This window comes from Botrytis sinoallii (genome assembly GCF_014898435.1).
Source record: "Botrytis sinoallii strain Bc 23 chromosome Unknown BSIN_008, whole genome shotgun sequence".
NCBI lineage: Eukaryota > Fungi > Ascomycota > Leotiomycetes > Helotiales > Sclerotiniaceae > Botrytis > Botrytis sinoallii.
This window is the reverse complement of record NW_024066035.1, coordinates 1,846,484-1,874,242: the sequence shown is the minus strand read 5'-3', so window position 1 is coordinate 1,874,242 and position 27,759 is coordinate 1,846,484. Positions and strand designations below refer to the sequence as shown.

The 27,759-nt window shown below is 42.3% G+C and overlaps 6 protein-coding genes across 6 annotated transcripts; 3 read left to right on the top strand and 3 right to left on the bottom strand.

The window, feature by feature from the left end:
- Nucleotides 1–139: 139 nt before the first annotated feature.
- EAF02_005539 (uncharacterized protein) lies at nucleotides 140–1,453 on the bottom strand (the record flags this gene model as incomplete). The annotated part of the gene is made up of 1 exon (XM_038901587.1): nucleotides 140–1,453. One exon carries the CDS (start codon nucleotides 1,451–1,453, stop codon nucleotides 140–142), a length of 1,314 nt encoding a protein of 437 aa, XP_038758927.1.
- Nucleotides 1,454–1,702: 249 nt separating this feature from the next.
- On the top strand, nucleotides 1,703–4,205 carry EAF02_005538 (uncharacterized protein; the record flags this gene model as incomplete). Its single annotated transcript, XM_038901586.1, has 5 exons — nucleotides 1,703–1,765; nucleotides 2,351–2,448; nucleotides 2,544–3,111; nucleotides 3,193–3,521; nucleotides 3,573–4,205. Exons 1-5 carry the CDS (start codon nucleotides 1,738–1,740, stop codon nucleotides 4,203–4,205), a joined length of 1,656 nt encoding a protein of 551 aa, XP_038758926.1. The 5' UTR covers nucleotides 1,703–1,737.
- A 3,885-nt stretch (nucleotides 4,206–8,090) lies between these two features.
- EAF02_005537 (uncharacterized protein) lies at nucleotides 8,091–10,691 on the top strand (the record flags this gene model as incomplete). Its single annotated transcript, XM_038901585.1, has 2 exons — nucleotides 8,091–8,258; nucleotides 8,616–10,691. 2 exons carry the CDS (start codon nucleotides 8,091–8,093, stop codon nucleotides 10,689–10,691), a joined length of 2,244 nt encoding a protein of 747 aa, XP_038758925.1.
- An 8,121-nt stretch (nucleotides 10,692–18,812) lies between these two features.
- EAF02_005536 (uncharacterized protein) lies at nucleotides 18,813–20,097 on the bottom strand (the record flags this gene model as incomplete). Its single annotated transcript, XM_038901584.1, has 2 exons — nucleotides 18,813–19,913; nucleotides 19,936–20,097. The coding sequence occupies 2 exons, from the start codon at nucleotides 20,095–20,097 to the stop codon at nucleotides 18,813–18,815; spliced, it is 1,263 nt and encodes a 420-aa protein (XP_038758924.1).
- A 2,206-nt stretch (nucleotides 20,098–22,303) lies between these two features.
- EAF02_005535 (uncharacterized protein) lies at nucleotides 22,304–23,427 on the bottom strand (the record flags this gene model as incomplete). Its single annotated transcript, XM_038901583.1, has 4 exons — nucleotides 22,304–22,917; nucleotides 23,106–23,116; nucleotides 23,196–23,216; nucleotides 23,381–23,427. 4 exons carry the CDS (start codon nucleotides 23,425–23,427, stop codon nucleotides 22,304–22,306), a joined length of 693 nt encoding a protein of 230 aa, XP_038758923.1.
- Nucleotides 23,428–24,946: 1,519 nt separating this feature from the next.
- EAF02_005534 (uncharacterized protein) lies at nucleotides 24,947–26,063 on the top strand (the record flags this gene model as incomplete). Its single annotated transcript, XM_038901582.1, has 3 exons — nucleotides 24,947–25,017; nucleotides 25,100–25,315; nucleotides 25,451–26,063. The coding sequence occupies 3 exons, from the start codon at nucleotides 24,947–24,949 to the stop codon at nucleotides 26,061–26,063; spliced, it is 900 nt and encodes a 299-aa protein (XP_038758922.1).
- Between the last annotated feature and the right edge of the window lie 1,696 nt (nucleotides 26,064–27,759).

Sequence of the window (27,759 nt, the reverse complement as noted above, 5' to 3'; positions counted from 1 at the left end):
CTTGTAATTTGGAATATGGCCACTCAGCCCCAGACATACGAGCCCCTCTATTATGCGAGGATAGATTACACGATGTGAGCTACACACAAAAATTCAAATACAAGCTATGATACAACAACAAAATGATGTGGAAACAACTTCATCTCTTCTTCCGTTTTGACGTCTTCTCTAATTCTCCAGGAGCATTGGCGATGTCTGCTAGAACGGCATCCTCTTCTTCCTGCTTGACAATACCAGCCTCAGACTTTAATTGAGCTTTCTCTTCAGGATTCAGCGGTATGTCCTTGCTATCCTCTTCGGCCTTGATCGTTTCCGTTCGCTCAACCACATTACCCTCCTGATCTGTCTTGATTTTTTCCTCTTTGATCTTTCTTCCAATTGTAACTTTGCTTCTATCGGCTGCCTTACACAATCCATTCATTCCCAACTCACAGCTTCCACATTTCTTTCCAACTGGTAAACAGACAGTTTGTCCAAATCCAACTAGTAACCAATTGATCTCGTGCCATAGTTCCTTGGGCAACCAAGCTTGTAAAGCCAATCTTGTTTCCTCTGGTCCTTTAGTCGTGTGCCAACCCCACATATTCGTAATGCGATGAACATGTACATCGACACCGATTCCCTCCGTTCTACCCCAAGCACTACTCATACACAAATATGCCATCTTTGGACCAACTCCCGGCAAAGACATCAAGCCCTCAATAGTATCCGGTATATCGCCGTTCCATTGATCTCTAAGAATTTCCGCCGCAGCTTTGATATACTTCGTCTTATTATTATGAAATCCCACCACCCAAATCAACTCATTCAACAATTTCGGATCCACAGCCAATATGTTATCCAACGTCAACCCAATCGGCGCACCCTCCTTATGAGCAGGTAACTCCGTATAAAGACGATTCATCGCAACTGCATTGGTAGTATCCTTAGTCTGCGAAGACAACATCAAAGCAGTCAAGGTATGATATCTCTTCGTTTTCGGATCCACAGTCTCTTGTCCCAATTTATCACATCCCATCGTATCTACAGCTGCATTTTGCGCAACACCCAGTTTCCGCATCTCCATTACGATATCATAGACTTCGCGCCAATTATTGGGAGGCTGGATCTCTATCTCTCCGGTATCTTCATTCTTGACTTTACGCGCGGGTTTGCGTACTCGACTTGTTTTCGACGGAGGAGAAAACGCGACAGTGTTGTCGATTTCAGTCTTGATTGTAGTTTCGTTGAGTGATTGTTTCTTTATGGCAGTCTTTGGAGCAGAATTTCTCTTTCTTTTAAGACTCGATGATGAAGGAATGACATCTTCAATATCTGGGGTTGGCGATTTATCTTCATCCTCGATCGAAGCATTAAAGGCAAACCGAGACAGAGACCTTGTAGAACGTCGTGGTGAAGTAGACGTTGCGTTGATTATCTTCGCAGTATCTTTCGATATTCTCGAGGTTCGCATGATTGGAATGTGAAAGATGAAGACCAAATTTTGGCTTCAATCTGAGCCTGAATCTGGGTGGCCATTTTGTTATATCGTAGTACTTGATCTCCGGTAAGCTAGCACGAAAATGATGCGTCGGCTCGTGCTCAGGCGTGTTAATTGAAAAGATTTGCTTACATAATCATCTAATTTTGTCCACCATCCCACCAATGAAATCTCTCTAGTTGGAAATCCAGTGCAGGAACCACAACACTCGTAGAAGGAGATATAGGGTTGAATATACCTAAGTAAGGGAGTTAGATATGAAAGCTGAGAATATACTTACGTCAGGTATGATCAATCCTCATTTCCGTTAACATCACACTCCTCAATTTACTCACAAACCCGCTGGGAATGACACACAATATGTTGCTGTATCGGAGATGAATATCTTTCTACAGAGTTTATCGGATCTTGCCCTTTCATATTTCTTGGAAAAATATCGATATGTATTTGGAGAACTGTATTTCTTGTAATGTCTTGTTTGCCTGAGAGACTCTCGCACTTTCAAGTTATTGTCGCTCGTCATCTCCTGACAAGACGAGACTCTTCAAGAGTGGAGCAAGTGCTCATCATCTACTTGTCTTAATGACTATAGATTTTAGAGGTTCGTGTTGAAAGACATCATGTCTCTGTTTGCTGGGCATCAATATCATTGATTGAGCTGAGCTGCTTTCGTCCGGCCTACTGAACTGTGAATACTCAAGCGAGACCCCTAGTTTTCACTCTATCTTGGCATTACAGTTCGAAACCTGTACGCAATTTGCACACTTGAATATACATTGCGATCACTCCTCCTCAATTTTCTTAAAGATTTCGTGCCACTTTTACTTCTATGCTCCCAGATGCTTTTCGATAACTCACACGGCTTATTAGACAAAAGCACATCAAGGATTTACCAAGATTTATATTCTTGCCAGTCTAAAACACGTCAGTCCAATATCATGGGCTCACCATCGAGTCCCTCAATCAAGGTAAGTAAACAATGAAATAGTATTTCATTCGAATGTAAATCGTGGATATGTCATATCCAGACGTTGATTCCCAGACTAATCCCTCTCCTTCTAAGCTACGCGAGCAAAACCCCTCATCACCACCAAAAGTCTGTATAGTCGGCGCTGGACTCTCTGGACTTCGATGCGCCGATATACTACTCCAACATGGTTTCGACGTTACAATCCTTGAAGGTCGTGATCGAATCGGCGGCCGAGTTCATCAAATAAACTTACCATCCGGTCCATTGGTCGATCTAGGAGCAAATTGGCTTCACGGTAGCGACGATCAACCATTATTGGATATGGCCAAGAGTACCAATACCGAAGTACATACTTGGGCTGAAAAGGGAATTTGGTTTGGAGAGGATGGAACGCCTCTTGCTGATGGAGATGCAATGATGAATGAAGTGTGGGAAATTATTCACGGGGCGTTTAAGTATTCGGAGGAAAATTCGGAGAGTATTGATCCTGATAAGAGTCTTTATGATTTTATTGAAGAGAAACTTTTGGAAAAGTATCCCGATGATGCGGAGAAGAGAAGAGTGTCGATTCAATTTGCTGATATATGGGGAACTTTTGTCGGGAGTTCAGTGAAGAAGCAAAGTTTGAAATTCTTTTGGCTGGAAGAGTGTATTGACGGAGGTAAGTTAATTCTCCTGGTTCCAAATTGTCAAAGGTTATACATGCAACGCACAATATTCAATCGTTATGTCATTGTTTGAGTGGCTGAAAAAGATCTGAGTTTAAGTGGACTAATTCGTGGACTAGAGAATATTTTTGTCGCTGGAACATACAAAAAGATCCTCGCTCAGGTCGCCAAACCAGCTCTGGAAAGTGCAAAAATCAAATACCTAACAAGAGTTACTCGCGTGGAAACAAATCCAGAAAATGTCACCATATTCACAGATGACGGCAAAAGCTTAGAATTCGACGAAGTAGTCATGACCACACCACTCGGCTGGCTAAAGAAAAACAAGCAAGCATTCCACCCTGCGCTCCCCACCCGATTTCTCTCCGCCATCGACTCCCTCGGCTTTGGATGTCTCGAAAAAGTGTGTGCCCTCCTTTTCCCATTCCCCAACTCCCGTCTGACAATCCCACAGGTCTACATAACCTTTCCCCACGCGTTCTGGAGCAATCCCAAGCTCCCTCCCTCCTCCCAAACCTTTGACGGTTTCACCCAGTGGCTCGCTCCCACCTACACCACCACCACCAATCCTCACAAATGGCATCAAGAAATCGTACCTCTCTCTTCATTCACCCCCGAAAATGCACACCCCACCCTCCTCCTCTACATCTACGGCGAGCAATCTCAACTCTTCGCCCAAACCCTCTCTAGACTGCGCACTGCGGGCGAAAAAGACGCATTCCTGATTTCCTTTTTCAAACCCTATTATTCCCTGCTCCCTAACTATGAAGAGGGAAATGCAGATTGCACACCATTATCTTGTGTGGGTACCACGTGGATCAATGATGATCTGGCGGGAAATGGAAGTTATACGAATTTTCAAGTGGGGTTGAGAGAGGGGGATGCGGATGTGAAGGTTTTGAGAGAGGGGGTGCCGGAGAGGAGATTGTGGTTTGCGGGGGAGCATACGGCGCCTTTTATTGCGTTGGGGACGACGACGGGGGCTTATTGGAGTGGGGAGGCGGTTGGGGGAGGATGGTGGAGGTTTATGGGATGGGGGGAAAGGGAAAAGGGTGTTAAGAGAGGGGTTTGGGGATGTGAAGTGTGATGGGGCTTTTTAGATTGTGCTCTGCAGATAGATTTTTATAATTGTATTTGTATGTATAGATAATATTATGTATGGGTATAACGTATAATTGTTGTAGTTATAAAAATTTACCTTGGATAAATAAATCCATCCAGATCTTCCCTTTTCACCTTCTTACACTCCCCCCCATAACTCAATACTACCTAGGTATTCCACACAATAGCACATCTTCTCTCCCTCTCTCCCTCTCTTCCCACCCCCCCCTCCTCAAACCTCAAACCCCAATCCCAAAAATAAATAAATACATCATTCTCCATCTCCATCTCCAAACAATACTGCGATCGAAAAATGTGAGACTACATAATATCACGCCCCATAATCATGCATACTCTGTACATACTCTGTGCATACTCTGTACATACTTATGGAGTATATGCAGAAGGAAGCTGAAAAGTCTGCGCGTGGGTAGCGTGGTAGTGTGGTGAGGGGAATGGATGTGGGGATGTGTATGATGATATAGATAAATAAATAAATAATAAATAAATAAATAAATAAATAAATAAATAAATAAATAAATAAATAAATAAATAAATAAATAATAAATAAATAAATAAATAAATAAATAAATAAATAAATAAATAAATAAATAAATAAATAAATAAATAAATAAATAAATAAATACATAAATCAATAAATAAATAAATAAATAAATAAATAAATAAATAAATAAATAAATAATAATATAGAGGGTAAAAGGATAAGTAATATAAATACATCTAAATATATTCCCACTTTTAGTCCTTGAATTAATAGAATCATATTGCTGGTTGAAAAATTATATAGTAAACTCTAGATAATAGAAGTATTATAAAAGTTATATTTTATTTATAATTTATTCAAAATTGTTTTAAGTATGACTCTCTACAGGGAATAAGATGGGAAGCATAGGGTAGAAAGTGATGGCATTAGGAGGACCAGTGTGTTTTTTGTAAGTTCTACTACTTCTGAGGGGAAGAGCTCTGTATAGGACAGAGCTCTTACTAGTACTAGTTGGGGCTAGCTCCCCCTGCTCCACGATCACGTGAACCACACCTTTCAACAAAAATCACTAATTTCTTATTGAATATTAATTTGAAATTCTATCTAGAATCTATTTAGAATCTATCAGAAGTTTCAAATACTTTAAATATTAAAAAACTATTAGAATTAATAAAAAGTAAGTAAAAGCTTCAAAAATTGAATTTTAAAAGGAATAGCTCAATATCTATTCGAATCACTTAAAGCAATAGCAAAATCTATAAAAATAATAAGATTTTAGTAAAAGTGGGGTTTACATTGATTACTCTTCCAATCTTCGTATATGTATATATGTATGTATATATTCATATGAATATATGTATGAATATAAATAAACACCTCCTCAAAACTTTCAAAAGAACGGTGAGAGTCACGGGCTACCTAGATGGACTAGATGGAGATGGACTAGATGAGAGAGATGGACTAGATAAGTAGAGCAGAGCAGACCGCTGAATTGAATGGGATGGGATTTCTTGGTACGGATTTCTTGGTACGGGGTGCGTTGATTGGTACAGTAGTATGTAGATGATGATCATGATGATGATGAGATTTAATGATGTGAGTGAGTGTGAGTGAGGGAAATTTTTATTTGATTTGAGGGGGGTTCTTGGGAGGAGGGAGTGGGAGGTTGTGTATGGAGTATGTGTTTATGTGTATGTGGTGAGGTTATCTACGAGTAGGTAGGTAGGTATCTATAGGGTTATTTATATAATAATTTTATAAGTAATCTGTGATTGGATTTATTTTAATTATATTATCAATTCATTGCGATTGAATATCAAAGATTAAAAATTAATAGATAATAAATAATTGATAAGAAATTTTAACTTTCTCTTGACAGACTCGAGACAGACATCTATCTAGATTCTCCCATACACATCTTTCATATTCTTGTACCATCCCAATCCCCAAGTCCAATCCCCAAATCCAAGAATCATATTCATAATCGAGTCTCGACCGTGCGTTTCTCTCTCATCTACATACTAGGTAATTATAAGACACCATGTTCGCATCGTTTATCAAAGTTTAGGTTTAGGTTTGTACAGTTGTACAGGTGTACAGATGGACTGGGATGGGATGGATGATACAGTATACTTTGTAGTTACTGATATGAATAGTTACTGATGTGAAGTACATGAAGTACATTGTTGTTCAAATACTAGGTAGGTACGTTACCAGGAATGTTTCTGGATGTTTCTCTATTACTGTGGTTTGGGGGATGGTGTGATGGGAGGGGGTGTTTTGTATGTTGTGTAGATACATAGCTGGAGGTGTAGTACGGAGTATATTGTATTTGGCTTGAGTAGATGTATGCTATGAATTTGAAGGATTGAATTGGAATTGGAATGGAATCGGATTTCATCATCATAAGTTGAAGGGGTTCATCCAATAATTTGTTATTTGGTTGACTGAACAACATCGTATGTATTGATTGTATTGATTGTATTGATTGTATTACCTACTCCCATGTGATTTCGTGCTCGCTCCATCGAACTAGTGGACGGAAATGATGGGTGATAGTTGATAGCTGACTCGTAACGCGTGATCTTCATTCATGAGATGTGTGAGATGTCTGTAATGTCTCGGGTTTCTTATGATATACTAGGACATTAATCACAAACACCCAAGCTTTCCCAGCTCTTGCTCACTTCGAGAGAAAAGAGAGAAAAGGACGCTGGCTTGACCGACTTCTTCATCCCCCCCTTAATTTTTCTTTTTTTTCTTCACCCCAACCCCAAATTTGACGATATATTTTATTCTCTCTTAGTTACACAGCACCGAGTACAATGGACAAGCATCAAGTAGTACCTTACTAGCAATTCCAACAGGGAACAGCTGTTGAATGACGAACTTTGAATGGTTATTTTCAGGTATTTATTCCAGACTAAGGTATGTGAATGGATAAGAATGTACAAGAATGGATGTGAAATGTACATGAATGTAAATTAATGTATATTAATCATGTTAATCTCGACTTATGTATGCTAATCTACACCAATCTCATACCAAGAGGCCAATCAATCATCAACGGTACCTGATCAAAATGATTGGAACCTGGTGAACCCGGATGTGATCTCTACCAACCTACCACCCTACCAACCTACCAACCGTGTCTACCGTGTCGATTGTGTCTACCGTGCCTTTCCATGTGCATCCGACTGATGTCCCTGGGATAAAGATGCAGGTGAGTAATTCCCACATTACTGACAATACCATGCGACAGATGGTCCATATCTTCAAGAAAGTATCCAAATTACTTGGTAAACCAAATCAACGCAATCCAATCCAATCCAATCCAATCCCACCCAACCCAACCTCTTCTTCTTAACAATCACAAGATTCGCAACATTCACCATCATCTCTCTCTCCCTCGCTCTCTTGTTTCTACACCGTTGTCTACTTAGTATACTACTACCTGTCCTTCTCCTCTCCTTTCCTTCCTTTTCGTAAAACATTCACAAAATACATTCACAAAAACCCCCTCCCCCCTTCACCGGAAACTACCTATTCTAGATTATATAATGAATACAATGGAATAAATAAATCCGCGACCATGTTAGCAGGAGAGCACAACACTCCACCAAGGAAGCACAACTTCAAACTTTACGATTCAGAAGCCAAAGTTCAGCCAACAACCCTGAAACCCTGAAATCCCGAAATTCCTGTTCCTGTTCCTGTGTCTGTTCCTGTACCTGTTCCTGTACCTGTACCTGTACCTGTACCTACCAGGTACTCTTCTTCTTCAGCCCGCCAGAGAGACAACGCAGCCACTTTCTCTAGCTTCCCGAGGTCCCATCTAGTCTGCACACCAAGAAAAACGCCCGCATTATGGCACATTTATCAGATTTAATCGACCACATTCCAAGATCGGATGAACAAGAACGTAGCACACTGAAATGTTGTTGTGGTCGCAAAGACTGCGCATTTCTCCTTCATAATGGCGAGGTCTTGGACAAGTTGGAGGGAGATGTGACATTGGCGGCTCAAATGGGTCAGGTATGAATGATTTCTTTCCATCTGGTTTCTCATTTTCTGGTGTCAATGTTACTCTTGATCTTTCTACATTCCTCAACTCCATCTTTCTTACTTTTTTCCCTTCCCTTCCCTTCACATTGTCAGACCTCAGGGGAAATTAAAGGTAGCAGAGATTTTACTTGGGGGAAGTGGATACTGTGACCTTGCTTCTTGGATTGTTTACTTTTGGCCTCGATTTAAATTAATCTAATCTTCTTTCTTTGTTTACAACCCCGCGTTATCGCACGCGCTTATGTATAATTAAATGGATGCGAAGGAGTGGGGGCGCGGGAAATCAATCTTAGGAAGATGAATCAATCATTGACTTTTGCTCTGCAGGCTTTGTTAGAAAGGCATGAACATTATATGCTCGATGCGGAACGAGAACGAGCAAAGATGACGGCGAAGATCGAGCAGTTGGAAGTGGATAAGAAGGAACTGGAAATGAAGAATGAAAAGACGATTGAGGAGAACAAGGCACTGCTAGATCAACTCGAAGGGCTCAATGATAGTTATGAGGAATCCGAAATGCAGATCAAATTACTCGAGTCAACGTTACAGAGTACGCGTACCGAAATGAAACGTCTCGAAACTTTAGCTTCGAGAACATATCAACTAGAGAGAGATTTGGCAATCTTGGAGGAAGAACAGGAAACGTTACGAAAAACCATTATACATACGGCTGCAGAAGAACGCACGGCGATATTGAGATGGAAGAGAGCGGAACGAGGACTTTGTGATTTACAGGATCAGTTGGAGAGAATTGAACGAGAAGCACAAGAAGAGAGGGAACGACATGTGGAAATTCTGGGGCGTATGGAGAGGCAACGGACAGTCGAACGAGAATTGGATACGGCTGCCTGTCGTTTGAAGGGTGCTGCTGCCGCTACATCAGGCAGAGGCAAGCATGGTACCAGCGTTGTCTCGCATTTTGTGAAGGATATTCTACAAGATAATGCGAATTTACAGCTTGGAATAGTGGAGTTGAGAGAGATGCTGATGAATTCGAATGATGAAGTACAGACATTACGAGAACAATTATTGATGCATCAACCGATGTGTGCGGAGGATGTTGACAACGTAGCTCAGCAGCGGACATTAGGGGCTGAACTTGCGCCAAGCGAACAGGATTCCGAACCACGACCACAGGAACAACAACTTATTTCCCAAGCGCTTCACATACATCACCATTACCATATACCAAAGAGAGATGAAGCGCGTAAGCCAAAAAAGAAGCGAACTTCTTTGAGTTCTGGTATTTTTCCTCCACTCACTCGAAGTCCGCAATCTCCACGCATCTCTAGAGGCGCAGAGAATGCTATATTGGCTCAAACAGCAGTCACCGTCCCAAGTCCTATTAATACGAATCATCGATGGTCAGCTCAATCGAGTCAATTGTCAGAATTTGCTCCTTCATCTGTGCCATCATCTCCACAATCTATGTATCGAAGTAGTGCTCTATTCGATCGCAGTTTTGATATTGATTCATCGCGTCCGACATCGCCTACCTCAAGTATTGACCCATTGTCACCTCGAGTTCATCCTTCATATCACAGAAAGCGACCCTCTGAAGTCTCAACCCGAAGCTTTTCTGCTATTTCTAATTTTCAACCTCATAATATAATTCACGAAGAGGAGGATGACGATGATTCTCATGATATTGGAGGCCTACAATTTACTGGAGTTCCGTCTCTCACGGGCGATTCTACAAATCCTACTACTTCAGATGTTTCTGATAACACGATTGACGAGTGGATACCTCGTCAATTTGGTCCTAGGTTACATCGTTCTTCATCTCGTGAATCAATTGTTTCGATTTCAGGCATTGATATTCATACGTTAAAAACTCGACCGTCACAATTAAATATGACTTCGGTCGGATCATTAATAAGACCACAATCTAGACTTTCAACTCCAACAATGACGTACTCTACCGAAACTATTACTGGTGCGTCGATGATTACAGCTCGGCCAACTTTATCTCGAGCCGGTCATGATAGTACGAGTTATCTTCGTTCCAACATTGGACACTCACACTCACCGAGATCAACAAGCAATGATCAAAGTTCCATTCGATCCAGTTCATCTAACGAAGGCAATAACAGTAGTACTGGTCTAGGAAAGAAAGTCGGCGGATGGGTCTTTGGTCGTTGGGGAATGTCTCCTGCGAAATCAACAAATGATCTTAGAAGTTCCTCCAACGCTCATGTACCTGTTCCTCCACCGACTATCCGGGCTGTGAGCACACCATCTATTTCTATAACGCAAGAGCCTCTAAGAGCTATGTTGGGCAGAGCGGCGGGAATTAATCAGAAAGGACCCATTCCAGGGTTTAGACAAACAGAAAAAGCGCCTAGTAAGGTGGTGCCGGATTTGGTTGATAGAGATGCTTTGGCGGAGGTTTTGGAGGAATGATGATCATATCTAGGTATTGAGAGTCTTGGGTGGATAATAGAAGGAAAGATTGGAGTTCAATATGATAATATGGAATCGGAGTATGGATATGGATCGATCATCTTCAATATTTCGCTATGTGATGGGGAATTTCTTTTGTTAAGTTTCTTTGTTGAATTTGGAGACGGGATTTATGGGTATCATATTGTGGAGCGTATCTGTCAAGGTACGGGTAAAGACTTATATTGTACCATAAGGGTAGAAGAGCTATGGAAGAGTGAAGCCCTACTTATAGGAAGTAGGGCGCGCTAGTATGCTGTGCCTGAGGCACGAAGGCAACTACAGATCATGTAGTTGGCGCCGTGACAGTACCCCCCGCTCAAGGCGATCGGTCCACGATCGCAATACCAATTGACCTTTTAGAAAACAAAATAACACTAAAATACTCTAATTTCTACTATTGGATTAAAATGAACTTTCTTGGGAGTAGTAATCAATTGCCGGAGCTTTTTAGGTCTGCCTCGGCCTCGATTCGGGGGTGCGCTTAGTGTAAGTACTAGCGGGGGATCAGGAGTAGTAGATCTTTTGAAGCCTACCCAAGCGGGCGGTTCTGGCTTATCTGGATTTGCTAAATGGAAAGCGATGATCGTGTCTTCCTGGCCGCGAAGGTCTTCGGCGGGTTGCCAAGATGCTGGGTGATGTTTCCATTTGAACTTGGTAGTGAAATCCGTCCTCGTTATGGCAGTCAAGTAGTTTATCGAATTCCCACCGCTCGGTTTCCTCGTTCGTTTCGTCATCTCTTTCTAGGATACGGCCTTGGTTTCGGCGGGATTCGGTTTCGTTGATCGCTTCTTGACCGGCTAGTCCAGGTGAGCGGTGGAGTGGTCGGAGTAATGAGTTGTGGAATACTGGAAAGATCTTAAAACTAGTGGGGAGCTGGAGTAGACAGGCTCGTTTATAAACTTTTAGAATCTTATAGGGGCCATCCCATTTGTCATCACCTTTCTTCATCGGGCGATTGGTTTTCATATTCTTAGTACTAACCCATACTTTGTTACCTCTTTGTATAGAGGGGCGTCGGTGCGAGTCTTGTTAGCGTAATCTTCATATCTCTGAATGGATTGAGCGGCTAGGGCTTTCAATTTTGTTAGGATGATATCAAATCGGTCCGCAATCTCGTTGGCCTTTAGGAACTCGCGTTTGCGTTGATATGATAGGTTTGGGGGAACAGGTGAAGAGGGCTCAACGCCGAGGCGTGGGTGAAAACCGTAGTTAGCGAAGAATGGGGATACGCCGGTAGTCTCTGAGGTGGTATTATTAAGCGCAAACTCCGCGAGTGGGAGCCAATCGTACCAGTCATCTTGGTGGAAGTTCATAAAAGCCCGAAGATATTGTTCTACCATGGCATTGATCCTCTCTGTTTGTCCGTCGGACTCGGGGTGGAACGAGGAGGATCGTTTCAAAGTGATCGATAGACGCTCGGATAAGTGCTTCCAGAATTCTGATATAAATTGTGAACCTCTATCGGATACTATATTGTCAGGTGCACCGTGTAGGCAGTAGACTTTTTCGACGAACCGATCGGCGAGCTCCTCTGCGGACAGTCCTATAACCGGGATGAAATGACGCATTTTCGTTAGGCGGCAGACAACTGTGACGATATGTTGATGCTTTTGCCATAGCGTTCGCTGATTGGTAGCGGTGTAATGTAGTCAATGGAGATGTCGGACCAGGGGCGGAATGGTACTGGCAGGGGTTCTAGGAATCCGGGTGCGGCAAGACGGGAGGCTTTGGTTCGGAAGCAGAGTTGACAGGCTTGTACGTAAGTTTCGATTTCCCTCGACATATTGGGCCACCAGTATGTGCGGAGACGAGATCAATAGTTTTAACTCGACCGGGATGTCCTGCCGGACCAGTGGAGTGCGTTCGGTATATGATCTGGGTGCGAAGCTCAGCGGAGGGGGGAACAAAGAGGCGGTCGCGATAGAAAATTTTATTATTGATTAATCTACAGTCTTGAAGAGCGATTCGGAGGTCTTTTCGGATCGATAGCGGCCAATGGCGAGCAGTTGGGTTCTGAAGTGTTTTACGCATGGTAGTGACCAATTCGGATGATTCGTATGCTTTATCGATAAGATCGTCGATCGGCTTCTCAGTATCGGGGATGATCATACCCATAGGCGCCGCGGTGAGGTCGATGTCGTTATTTGTTTGTCGGATGAGGTCCTTGAATGCAGCGGTGTCGAATACTCTTTTCGGGAGGACTGTTTTGTAAGCGATTCTTGATTCGGTCGTCATTAGGGTCGGCGTGTACAGGGCGATCTTCTGCTTTCCTACTCAGTGCATCGGGGCGAACTGCTTTAAGACCCGGTCTGTATATGATACGAAAGTTGAAACCAGCCAGGAATTCAGCCCATCTAGCTTGTCTTTGATTCAACATCTTTGTCGATGTGAAGTACTCTAGATTCTTATGATCAGTAATGATCTCGAACGGCTCTTGAGTTCCATATAGTTCGGGTCTCCATTCTTCTAAGGACTTGATGATAGCTAGTAGTTCCTTATCATAGATCTCGTAGTTGCATTCGGCAGCGCTGTGTTTTGAGGAGAAGTATGCAACCGGGCGTAGTCGGCCCTCATCGTCATACTGAGAGAGTACTCCGCCCGCAGCCCAGTCGGAAGCATCTGTCTCGACAACTGTGCGGCGGTGGTGATCAAACATTGCAAGGACTGGAGCAGAGGCAAAGGCATGCTTCAGGTTTTCAAAGGCATTTCTCTTGATCAGCAGTCCAATTCCATATATTCTCTTTTTTCAACAAGCGGTTTAAAGATTCCGTGATTTTAGAAAAGTTGCGAATGAAGCGTCGGTAGAAGTTGGCGAACCCTAAGAAAGCGTTGGAGGTCTTTTAGCTTAGTTAACGACTTCCATTCGAGGATAGTCTTAACCTTGTCGGGGTCCATCTCGATACCACCAGGAGTAATGATCAGGCCGAGGTACTTCGTTCTCCTCGTTTCGAACTCGCATTTGTCAATGTCAATTTGTAATCCAGCGTCAATGAGTCTCTGCACGACTTCGCGAACTTGCTTTCGATGATCTGTAACATTCTCAGAGTAGATCAAGATATCGTCTAGGTACGCTGTACAATTCTTATCCAGGAGATCAAAAGAACATGATTGATATAGTTCTGAAACGAGGCAGGAGCATTGCAAAGGCCGAAAGGCATCACCAGGGATTCGAATAAGCCGAAACGAGTTGTAAAAGCGGTCTTCCATTCGTGACCTTCCGCGATCCGTAGTTTATTGAACGCGGCGATGATATCCAATTTGGTATAAACTTTAGCATAGCATAAGGCATCGAGGGTTTCTTTGATCAGTGGCAGCGGATAACGGTTCTTAATAGTAACATTGTTCAGTCCACGGTAGTCCTGGCAAATTCGAACGCCCCCCCCGGGCTTTGCAGCTAGGAGGAGTGGGGCGGCCGATCGGGAGCGGGATTCGCGGATGAATCTTTATTTAGGTTATCATCGGAGCCATTTGCGAACGACTTGGAGCTCGGCTGGGGACATTGGGCGACCTTTGTTGTACGGGGGCTCTTTGCCTGGCATGATCTCGATCTTGTGATCCCAAGAGCGTCGTGGCGGGAGCTCGTTGGCGAGGGAGGGTAAGAACCCAGCGAACAGATCGCGAAGCCAGGGTGGTAGCTTGCTCTGAATCTCTGTTGTAGATGGTACGGGTCGGTCGGTCTTTTCCATGAACTTCTTGATATCGCTTTCCATGATACTGGCGACGTAGTTGAATAGGATCGTTTGTTACTATACGGTGTAACTCGCAAGCTCTATCTAATTCATCCCAGGTTACTTTTGTGATATAAGCTTCCTGATCTTTACAGAATTGAACAAAGCTATTAGCTGTGAGGAACTTTATATCGTTCATTTTCTGTCGGATATTTCGTAAGGCGTCAGTCGGTTCCTCAGAGGGCTTCTGTAGCGATAGGGGGTTCAATGGGGGTAAAACGTTTTGGTTTCGTGGCGGTCTTTTGTGTATCCTAGAGCCTGCGATGATCCGCGCTGGGGCCGGTTTCAGGATCGGCCGGTTTGGTATCATCTTGGCGCGGGTCTCTGTTTTTCCGTTGATTCGGTGAGTGTAGCGGCGGTTTGAGTCGGGTGGCATTGGATCAGCAGGATCTATGTTGTAGAGGTTTCTATCAGTATTCTTCTCCACAGCTGGAGTCGGAGGATCGTATTCCAAAAGTATCGACTGGTCTTGGGGTGAGAAGGAGGGAGTCTGGAGACTTTCGTCGATGACTTCTTCGGCAAAGGCACGATATGGGGTTGAGGTAGATTTCTTCGAAGTAGACTTCAAAATAGACTTCCGAACGGGTGTACGTGGTATTGGATTGAGCGCTGTGTCTGCTGGGGTCGGCACATCGTTACGATCGGGGACGACAGTTGCAGCAGAGTTAACTGGGCAGCAATATCTGGAGCAGTACGTGGACGTGAACTTAAGAGTCATTGTTGCCCAATTAATGGTAGGGTTATGGCGCTGAAGCCATGGAAGACCGAGGATCATAGGGTCCGCGTCGGAAAGATTGGTAATATAGAATAAGCCAATTTCTTTATGATTGTTAATCCGTAGATCTAACAGTGCATACTGAGATAGGATATCAGAAGTCCTTCCGTCTGCAAGTAACAGGTTGCGGGTAGTAGGGAGGGGACGTGTAGGGATACCAAGCTTGGATATGAGGGTTCTATCTATAAACCCATATCCCGCGGCTCCACTATCTACTAAGCCAATGAGTGGGATGATCACGTTAGGCGCAAGGAAAATTTCCGTTGAGATTTTAAGAGATTTGCTATTCATTGTTCTAAGATACAAAGGATCCCTAGACATAACCGATCTCTTAATCCACAAAGGCAAACTTTCCACAACGAACCTCGATTCGCGACTATGAATCGAGGTTAGTCTTTTAACATGCTTGGCTGGGGAATTGAATTTCCGCTATCATCCGAATGTACGGAGCCTTCAACGAATCCGCCCAGATCTCTGCTGCTAGTGGGGACTGGAGAGGCGTATCGAAATGGTGCCGCGGCAGTCGGGAAACGATTAGCAGGCGGGAATGTATCTGGTAAGTAGGGCTATAAGCGTTGCGATAGGGTCCGGGGTTGTGATGGTGATCGGTAACGGGAAAACGTGGACATTCGGAGCGTGTTGGTTCGTAGCAGGGGGACGATCGGGGTATTGTATGGTTCCTGAGTTGGTATTATATTTTGCATCGTTGCATTGCTTTTCTTTGCAATTGAATTTGATATGATCGGGCTTTTTGCAATAAAGATAGAGGCCAAGATCTAGACATTGTTTTTTATTGTAACGTAATAAGGATCGCTGGCCTTGGCGAGCAGCATCTAGTTGTATAGGATCTCCAAAGAGATCAGGTGTAAATATTACAGTAGCGATAGTAGGCTTCTTTTCATTGGGTTTTTTCTGATCACTGAAGTTGGTGCCTTGATTCTTGCATTAGTTGTCAAGATGAATCTTCTCCTCTAAGTCATCGTAGATGCCTTGCCACCAGACTACCCACACATCGATATCAACGGCAGAAGGTTTATTGGAACGGTTAACTGAAGCATCAATTAGTTCTTGTGAGACTTTGAGTTTAAGATCAGCGACTTGTTGTTCGGCAGTCTTCTTGCATTTGATAGCAAGCTGCTTGAATTCGGTAATAAAGTTACCAAATGGGGTCTTCTTCATTTTACATTTATCGTAATCCATGGAAGCTTTGCGTGAGAGATCTAGAGTCTGGTATTGCTTGTTTAATTCACGCCAGATGCCTGCTACAGTGCGCCATCCAGAGGGCCAAAGGTCGGAATCATGCGCGTTGTCTGTGATTGTATCAAAGTGTATCTGATTGTTCGTATAAGCAGGGCCAGAAAGTAGGCTAGCAAGAAATGTGATTTTCTGAAACTCTGATTCATTTTCGTAATCCGCGGTCAAGCAGCGATTGACTGCGCTACGAAAAGTCGTGTACTGATCTTGGCGCTTTGCGATATCTTGCTCATCACCACTGAACTTTTCGGGGGCGGCGAGATACTTGCGACGAGGTGAAGCTTGCGAATTATTGCGAACAGCAATCTTCAATGTCTCAATTGTATCTTTCAATTCGACAATCTTTGATTGAGCATCGGTGGCTTGGGCCTGAGCAGCGGCAGCTTGGGCTTGTAATGAGCCTGCGATCGATTCGATCGATTCAAACACGGCTTGAGCGGCAGCGAAGTGTGCAGCGTTTGGATCATTGAATAGGTCTGTAAAGGGAGAGATATCGGCTTCGGCGGAGTTGAGAACGTGGTTCAAGAAAAGGAACTGCGGAGGTAAGCCAGATGCAGGTGCTTCTGGTACAGGTGCTTGTTCACCCATCTTCGGCACTTTTTGAGGCTCAAAACATCGGCGGCAGGGTGTACAATGGATCAATGGTGGGTGCGATCGGCGCGATCGGAACAAGACGTCGGTAGGGCTTTGGAAATAAAATAAGAAATCAAGCTGTGATCGCTTATTTGAAGATCATACAAACTGTCAAGGTTACGGTAAAGACTTATATTGTACCATAAGGGTAGAAGAGCTATGGAAGAGTTGAAGCCCTACTTATAGGAAGTAGGGCGCGCTATATGCTGTGCCTGAGGCACGAAGGCAACTACAGATCATGTAGTTGGCGCCGTGACAGTATCTTTTTCTTATATTCTTTTCTTTCTTATCTATATATAAATTGCAGTGCGTTTGGTGGGATTATTGGGTGGATTTTGGTTGGGATGGATTGGATTGGTTTGTATGGATACCCTATTTGCGCTTGTGGTGTAGATTTTTATGTTTCTTTTTCTTGTCTTTTTTTGGGGGGGGGGGGTTGTATGGATGGATGGGTGGATTTAGTAGTCGATTATATGTTATGAAATTGGATGAGATGAGATGTGTGATGGAGTAAGTAGTATTAGAGATTGGATCAGAGGGGTGGTGTGGTGTGGTTTGGTGTGGAATGGAATAGGCGGGAATAAGAAGAAAGAACGGGAATGGGAATAGGATTGAATAAATGGGATGGAATTAGAATATTGTACTGGTTGGTGATTTATTTATGGATGTGATGATGTTGGCTGTGATGTTGAATATTAGATTGTAGTAAGGTAATAAGTAGGTAGTAGAATAATAGGTAGGTAATTAGAATTAGGTGAAAATTTCATAATCTTTAAACCTATCTATCTAGGTATTCATATGGTTAGTTCGGTTGACTGTTTTTATGTTTGAATTTTGAATTTTGAATTTGAATTTGAATTTCTGGGTTTAGATTAGGGGTGAGTGAATAAGTAAGTGAATGAGTACACGTGAGTAGATGAATTCTTAGTTTACTATTTAGATAAACTTAGTCTTATATGAATTTAGTCTATTTATGGAGTGCTTTTGTTTCGAGGGGGAAGGGGGAGGGGGAGGGAAAGAAATATTATATTATTTATATTAAATAAAAAGAAATATCTAGGTATCTACCTACTTACTTATTTATAACAAAAACCAATAATAAATCACTCTTTCTATTAATTATAAATTAAAAAATCCAAAATTCATAGTTTATTATATACACTATAATGAGTATGATTATTATACTATTTAATTATTAACCACTATTCATCTATCTATCTATTCATCCATTCATCTATCTCTCTATCTCTCTATTCATCTACCCATCCGTCTCTACTTCCTTTCACACTCGCTTTTAACCCAAAAGTATTTTAAGCACTTGATCTTCATCTATCTATCTATCTTTCACCAAGTAAAAAAGTAGAAAGTAGAATAGAAATTCAGGTTTAATAATAACATTCATCTCAACGCTGTGATTTCATCTCCATCATCTCCATCATCTATCTTCTATCTTCTATTTCACACATCGTAACCTCACCATCCAAATCCAAGACCATCGCTCGTTTCGACTTCAACCAACCATTAAGATTCGTATCGATATCCAAACCCAACAATTGCTGCAGCGCTATTTGAACCTCCTCCACGACATCCGAGGATCGTCGAAAAAACCATTACCAATTACCCATCACCCATTCGCCGTCTATCATCTATCTTCCATCATCTATTACCCACCAACTACTTTCCATCTATCTATCTCCGGAACGATCCCCCAATCGACAATTTCGCAATCGGTATATCGTCCACGCCCGCTTCTCTCATCGTCTCCAGATCCTGCTGTTTCGTGTCGTTAGTTCGATACATCGCTACCCACAATCTCACTGTTGCACTCTGAGATAGCTTGCGAGAACTCACTGTCGTGTTTCCGGTTCCGTTTCCGGTTCCGGTTGCCTGAGATTGGTTTTGTGGTTCTGTCGTACTGTTGGATGTAGATGTGGATGTAGATGTGGATGTCGATGCAACCGAAGGTGACTCTACATTTACAGGTGTTGTGAATGTAGCAAGTGCATTTCTTCTGTGTTGATCTGTGGGATTCTCATAGCCTCTTGGTTGCACATTACCAGAACGTGTTGCAGCATTGTAACTCGAATTCATCGTCACGGCATTATCACTTTCTCGATTTTCATATTCCAGATCGCCTGTAGACATGACATTGGATAATGTGCTACGGCTACGCACATTTCTCCTCGCGGTAAAGGTATCCAGATTCATAGCTGGATCGGGTAGAGGTGGACCCATATCCACCGCCTCATCATCCGCATCTGCATCCTGATTACTTGCAGGCTCGATTGAACGTATCATGTTTCCAAATTCTCGAAGGGAAGGTGAGGCGGGACGACCCGATAGTGCGTCCATGGCATTTCTTCGAGAACTACGGTTCCTTCTGGTGATCCCCTGTATACGAGAGGAATTTGCCGGAATCCGGTGTCTTCGAGGTAGTCTGCTTGCTCGAATTCTACTGCTTGAATCGAGTCCGGTGAGTGCATGTACAACCTCAGATATCGTGGGGGGCTGAGTATCCATGGCATCATCAAATGAGAGGGTATCCATTCCTGGGATGGCGACTGCTTGTGTTTCCTCAGCTAACGTGGGGAGGCGAGAACTCATGGTAACATCATGTGATGAATTCATTCCATACCCCGTAGGGGATAAAGAATTGTTATCTAGAAGCTGTCGTCGTCTGCAAGAACTAGATGAAGCAGAGAAACCGGTAGAATAAACTGTAGTATTTGTTGCGCGATCAGATCGGGGTTCAACCAAATCGGGATTTTCAGCTCGCTCGATAGCTCTTCGCTGAAGAAATGATTGTATTGACGCTGGACAAATGGGTTTGGGTAATTTGAGGGGGTGTCATTCCTGCAGTATTGTATGTGGTGTTTTCGGGAACAGATTGCATGTCGGTATCTTCAGAAGGGCGGGGAATGTGAGAACCTGGAAACGAAGTACCATTGGAATCGGGAGAGGAGGTTGATGACATCTTGAAGGATATCGGATTGGTTGATTTGATTGAGATCAATTGTGGTTTGTGTAAAAATAAGGAAAGCTAGATTGAGTAGTAGCTTTGAGGACCGTCTTGGATCGAAGAACTTCGAGTTCGTGAGAAAATCGAATTGCAGAAAGAGTCTTGAATTCCTCGAAACTGAAGTAGAAGTAGAAGTTGAGATTATAATGAGGATGAAAAAGTGAATATACTCACTCGAATAGTGTTGAGGTGAAGTTAACACAAATTCTACACCTCAAAGTATCGCTGTACTTTTCATCCAATAGAAGACCACTTTTACCATACCACACAACCCCTTATTCCTTCGAAACGTGTTGCAAGAATGACAATCGTTGGAAAAGAAAATCTGTATTAGCTTTTGTCCAAAAATTGGAGAAATGAATGAACAGTGAGTAGTATAATGAGCCTATTATAATTATAAGCTGTCCGATCTGAAGTTTCCAGAAAATAAACGTTGGTAACAATGCTGATGAAAATATGCGTGTCGATTATTGACTTACAATTCTGTAAACATGGGCAGAAAAAACGGAAGAAATAAGATCACACTTGCTTCAGTCTTTCCTGCACGGTACAATTCCATCTTAGGAAACTGCAACTAAAATATATTGAATGAAGAAGTCGTTCCTGCTATCTCCACATAGGTACCAGTAACTATTTCCCACAACTTCCCTTCCCCAAGTCGTGAGTCAAATTCCAATATTTTAGAAAGCTCTAGACACGAATGAAAGATTATTTACTACATATTCATTTCAGTACTGAGATTGATAGCAACCTTAACAACACCAAGAGTTGATCAAAGCTAGAAACGTCACGATCCTAGATATGCAACAAACAGCCTGATTCAAACACGGAATTTTGTTGCACGTCTAATGCTAAGCCAGACACCCCTTTGCAAATCCCATTCTGTCCATCTAAATCTATACCAACGGTTTTGAAACTTGATAAAAATCTTCAGAAGAAGCAAAAATTTGATAATCTCCAAAGACTGACTTGATGACTCGTGTATTTGACGATGTATATGCAGATAAAATGAGAATTACGATTTCCAAATTTTTACCGGCAGAATAAGTCGAAGCTAGAGAAATAGGGGTATAATCTTGCTTTCGTTGCACATCTAATGATATCTTGACACTCGGTTTCGGAAAAGATGTTACTCCTCTTCGATTACATTTCTTGTCGTGAAAAATAAACAGATATATTTAAAAAAGGAAGGATTGTATTTCGTGAAGAAATCATAGAGATATAGCAAATCGTTGATTCTGTATCTCTTGTCGAAGTAAAACTTGTGAGTATTCTCACGTATCAACACCAAAGTTTGAGTTTGAGTAAGCGAGCGAGCGAGTAATGTTTCGTTGCACGTCTGATGACATCTAGCATTCTAGCTACTCGATTTTAAATGCTCACTAATATCTTCATATTCATCTCAAAGTGTATGGAAAACTTCAATCATATTTGAAAATAGTCAAAGCACAGTATAACCAAGTATCAAAGATGCTGATAGGGCGGTTACCTGCTGACAACTCCCCAAAGACGAAATCGATGTGAATCCAGAAACTAGCGCTGAAAACAAGCTTTTCGCTAGTCATTCTATGGCTTTGTTCCATATTTTGAGGCTCTTCAAGCATGATTCCATCAATTCCAACATCGCCCTATAGGCAATTCTAATCGTTACGAATCTTGAGGGATGGAATTCGAATTGACCAGAACATACTCTCGTAAATAATAGTACCATTACCTCAAGAATGAGAATAGTTTTAGCATTTCTAACTTGGTATACTGACTTTCTCTTGATTTTTAAAGCTTTTTATTGGACTTGTACACCGCAGTTTGGGTTTAATAGCAATTAATACTGGGTTATAAATGTTGAAGCTGCTGTAAGTTTGGTGAGAGAAGAGGGTCGATAGAGGGGAATAGGTTAAACAATTTTATTAATTCTTTCTACTTCTGCGGTACAGGTAGAAAAAAAGTAGGCTAGGAAGAATTGATGCAATACGAAGCAAGTAGATGCGCAAAACGGTGGTTTTCGAGATCGCATCAAGAACCAAACTCAAAAAACAATGACGAGAGCGACAATTAGAGACACAAATTATATCCATCTCCTCTGGGCCTTTGATAAACAGCTTCATAGCCAAGAATGATAAATCACAGAACTTTCCTCAAAAGTACTACCTCCATCAACCATTTACTCGCTCTCCTTAACAATCTGCTCCAACGTCTTCACATAGTCATGGACCTCTTGTGCCCCAGTCAAGGTTATATCTCTCCTCTTACCCTCAACACTAACAACCGGTACACTATCCACACCATTTCCCTCCGCCTCCCTAATCAAATTCTTCACATCCATCAACCCCTCATATTCATCCTCAATGATCTTCTCTGCTTCTCCCTCATCCACTCCCGCTTCCTTACAAGCCGCAAGTAATGTCTCCTTACTACTAGGATGCTTCTCTTCTTGGAAATACATTCGATACAACGCCATGACGATTTTATCCGCTGTCTCCGGCCCACCACCTTTCACATCTTCTTGTTGAAAGTGTTGAACAACTCGATGAGCATCAAGTGTATTGGCAACTGTACCACCGAATTTGTAATCTATACCTGCGGATTTTCCATATGCAGTCATCAACTTGATGTACATTTCCATCTTGTCCTCAGAATCTCCATAACGGGATTTGCGATACCAAGCATGTTTATCTTCGCCTTCTTTGCTGGCTCCGGGATATAATTGATATGGTGAAAACTTGATGGTGAAGTTAACTTTCGAAGCTGCATCTGTTGAACGGACGATACGGAGTGCTATAGCGATTGTTAGTAGATGGAGATGGGTGTATGGACCTGAGTGATTGTGAGGGCGGGGGAAAGGAGGAGACGACGTTGATCATCATCACGTGAGTGCTATCCTTTCCCAATCCATTTCCCATATTTTGGATATTTGGGTATCATTTCAACCGACTTCTAAGATGGAAGAAAAGCCCAATTCTTACCTTCATCCAATCTAATTAACGTTGCTGCAGTTAGTAATCCGTATTCTCAGACTTCCAATAATAGTCCCATGAATATTGAATATCCCTTACCTCTTCTTGGCAAGATAAGTCCTAATTGTGACCAACACGATCAGTCATACTCTTGATCTCGTATTCCATCAAACTGTGCTTGGATAATCACCCGCATATGCAATGTGCTGATGGTGAAAATGGCAATGAATCAAGAAAAAGGATAGAAAAGGAAGGAATGTAGAGGATTTACGGAGACGACTTACCACGGACAAATGGTATCAAAGGTAAATGTGATGGTAGAATCGTACATGGTGTTGGCGAGAGTCCTGAATACGAGGTCTGGGGATCTTTTTGGGGCGATGCTACCAAAGTATGTTTGTCGTTGGACCCGAGGCTGTTTTCTATGTGAGAATGGAAAGGTGGGATGTATTGATTCGAGATGCGAAGATTTGAAATGGAAGTAGTTGTTATATTTTGTGAAGAGGAAATGTTGGGAAAGTTCTTGAGTTGTAGATTATATAACGTGTATATAATTCATTGAAATGAAGGGGGCAATGTAGATTAGATGTTGATGTCGATGTCGATGTCGACTGTTTACTCACGCCATTCTCTCAGTCTACTTCAAGAACTACCCCCGCGATGAATAAGCGGATCAAAGTCTCGTGGCTAGCCAACATAGTTCAGTTCCAGCCACACCACGATCTTTCCTCATGTTTTACTACCTGTTGATTTTTCTTTCCTTTCCCTTCGCTCAACCGACCGACAATCTTTTTCTGAATACCATCACTACAGAATTCTCAGAATGCCAGATACTGAGCACTTCAAATGCAGTACAACCCTGCCAACAAATGGGTTATCAAAATGCCAAGGGATATTTCCATCTACTCATCGCTTGAATTGACCCGTATAATAAAGTCATCCGGTATGGAGTCGATTCAGCATCCAATAAATGGAATGATGATAAGTACGAGGCATTATCCTATACCAATGCCACTATTGATGAATCTTCGGCATAACTCGGAGTCTTTTCTCATCTTCCTTGTTCTTATTCAATCAATATAGACAAAATTGAATTCATGATACGAGAGGGCAAACCGGAGTCTTGCTAGAAATAGTCTCATATCTGAGATAAAAAAAGGTACAAAGGCACGAGGAACCTAGCCCTACAATCGGAAGTACCGAGTCTTGGGTGAGAGGCTTAGCTTTTGGAATCGTTGAGTCGTGAGATATCAGCATGTTTGATGACATCTGATTGACTATTTGCCCATCTCTTCTTTTCTTTGCTTACTTAACAAGATATTTCTTACTTTCCTGCCTTTTTGTTCTACTCAGAAAGACCCATGAAATCCCGCATCTTTCCTGCAGGGGATTAATGAACACGATAGAAAAACGCAGGAGCGCCTCGTCTCTTGGTCCCGCCTAAATACATGTATAGTAGGCGGAAAGCTACCGTATTTCCATATTGAGCAATATACACCTGCCAGTCAAGTTGACCAGCAGTTACTTCTTGCCTCCCACGCAATGTCCATATAAAATAAAATCCCCCTCTTTCCCCAAGGAATTCTTGTCTCCTCTTACATCAACGTACATATCACTTTCCGAAAGAGATATTAACATAACAAAGCGCATAGTCGCATCGAACCTTACTGTCTGTCGTTAATTTTCAAAGTAAACAAAAACATCAATCATCTACACAATCGTTTTGTCCCACACTCAACACTTACCACAATACCTAGTACTCTTGGAACTCAACTCCGATATCTAGTGGATGAAAGTTTTGGTTACAACGATAATCAATTCATAAAATACTGAATCAAAGATCAAAAACAATGAAGTCGATCGCTACTCTTAGTGCAGCGATTGCTGCTCTTGCTGGTATAAGCAGTGCCCAAGTTACCTAGTCAGTTACCCCTCCAGCCCTAGATCAATAGTACAGATCTTCTGTTCCTTCATCAGGTTCAACTGAATTAACATCACTACAGTGACTCGACTACTGGAACCTTCTCGTGCCCTATTGCCAATGGTGCTTACTGCGCAAGTTCATCTCTCGGTGGTCCTATTATCATTCGATGTACAAATGGCATTGGTCAACCAGGGAACTGTGATGATAACCTTGCCGGATACTTCCCTTATGGTGTGAACTATTCACCATGTTGGGAGACTAGTGAGAAGAGTGGTGATGCTGCTTGTTCTAAGAAGTATGTTATTATATCCCATCCTTTTATCTCATATTATAGCTTCCACTTCCACTCTCATCGATCATCCTTGAACTCTTTCATTTCATTTTATCTTTGACTATTGATCTTAAATATCACACAACTAACAACTCATAGCTGTATCGTCCAAGGTGCCTCTGGTAACTTCAACGGTACATTCACCCTTCCCAACTGCACACCCATTCCAAACCCCTCCGCTACCTCATCTCTCAACGGTTCAACAACTACAACATCGACCGGTACATCAACGATTATCGAAGGTTCAACAACCGAACTCATAACCTACACCACAACATTCTGTCCTACCTCTACCCCAGTAGTTCTTCCACCTGTCACATCACCCACTGTCCCAACTACAATCGTAATTCCCCCATTAATCACAGCCCCTACTATCTCTGCAACTCCCATTATCGACCCATCATCAGGTATTACCACTGTCATTTTCTCATCCGGTACCGCCGTCAGTACCGCTGTCGGAACTGGTGGCTCGGGCGGAGGTTCGGGTGGTGGATCAGGCGGTGGATCAGGTGGCGGATCTGGCGCTGGTAGCTCTGGAGTCCACAATGGTACAACTGGTGGATCAGGTGCCGGCGGAAGTGCGACTGCTACACCCGTTGGACCAACCAAGACTGCTACTGGAACTGGTGCACCTGAATATACAGGTGCTGCTAATATTCTCAGTGCAGGTGGTCTTGCAGCAGCGGGTGCTGTGCTTGCTTGGTTTCTTTAAGTGCTTTTATGTGGGAGGAAAGGGAATGAAATGTGGATGTGAAGGAGATGAGAGATGAATATATGATACACTCCTCATTCTTGACGATGGTATTTATGAAGATGATGGAGGACTTTTTGGCGATTTCTTACACAGTTTTGGAAGATGGTTTTGGACGACATACATACACACCTATGACGGATACGCATGATATATTATGACTTTACGAGTCGACGACCCTCCTTAATGATAATTTTTACGGATGACGAATTAATAGTGGATGTTTAATTTTTTGGCAGCAGCTTATGCGAGAATGAGAAGGTTTAACGATTTGAATGGGTATTCTCTTAATCCAAAGTGGAATGAGATTGGGGTGGGAGTAGGAGTAGGAGTAGGAGTATGAATGGATATGTGAATGTATGTCGTGGAAAGAAGTGAGATAGAAAGTGATTCGGGATTAAGGAGGCGGTATAGTTTATCAACTCAATGATATGATGTAACAATGAAAAGTGGATGAAATCTATCTATGCAGTGCGAGGACTAAAAAAGTAGTCATCGTCTATATTCCTTCAATTATGTGCTTCTGCTGCTTGTATGGATAGTGTATTAGGAGAGAATCTGTCTTGCTCATTGTGTGCTATTACTTGAGAGACGACAAGCACATAGAAGCTATACATTTTGCGTATAGTTGATGAATGGTAGGTATTTGAAATACCAATACCAATACCAATACCAATACACATACCAATACACATACACATATTTAAAGCTAGGTAGGTAACCTTGGAAGTTACATGGTATGATATACATGATGATAATAATAATATATATAATAATAATACATAACACAACGATCCATAGCAGGGACCATGTAATAGAACATAACAAAACACAATGATATCAAAACACAATAATATCCAAAAAATCTAGAGTTCCTTTAAGGTTAATCCGCCTATTCATTTGTCTATTCACCCATCCACCCATCCATCCATCCATCCATCCAATCAACAAACCAGCTAGCTACCCTGCAATTAACAATTTCAACTTCCACAAGTGTCAAGAGCATGGCTAGCTTATAATATAGTATAGTATAGCTAGTAGACCACCGATCCATTCATCTACCCATTCATCTACCCATTCATCTACCCACCTACAAGATCAACCCCCTCACCTCATCTATCAAGCTTGAAACTCCCCAACCACACCTACACCCATACCTACATCCACACCCACTCAACAGCCGGATCAACATAAACATCAAGGTCAAAATCATCATCATCACCATCACCATCAGAGAAAAAAAAGGTACAAAACATTAATATACATAATTTATTCATCTTATTCATCTCAATGCTATTCATCAATTCCCTATCATTCAATTCCAATCCGTACCCGCTTCCATCCTTTTACAATGTATTGTAATCACCACGACCAGAATCTCCATACAAACAAGCTCCTTCGTGCAAACAAGCTCCCCTACATGCAAACGAGCTTCCTCAAACAAGCTTCATCCTCCCCACAAATCTTTTTCACTCCTCCACCTCCCCCTTCCCCCTTCCCCCTTCCCCCTCCCCCCTCCAACCCATCTTTTCTTAATTGAAAAACTCCCAAACTCCCAGTAAATAATTTCGTGAATGAAAGACGTCAAATTAAATTATAGTAGTGTTTATATGCGTATCAATGAATGCGCGGTCCGCCCACAAAAAGGATACTCCAG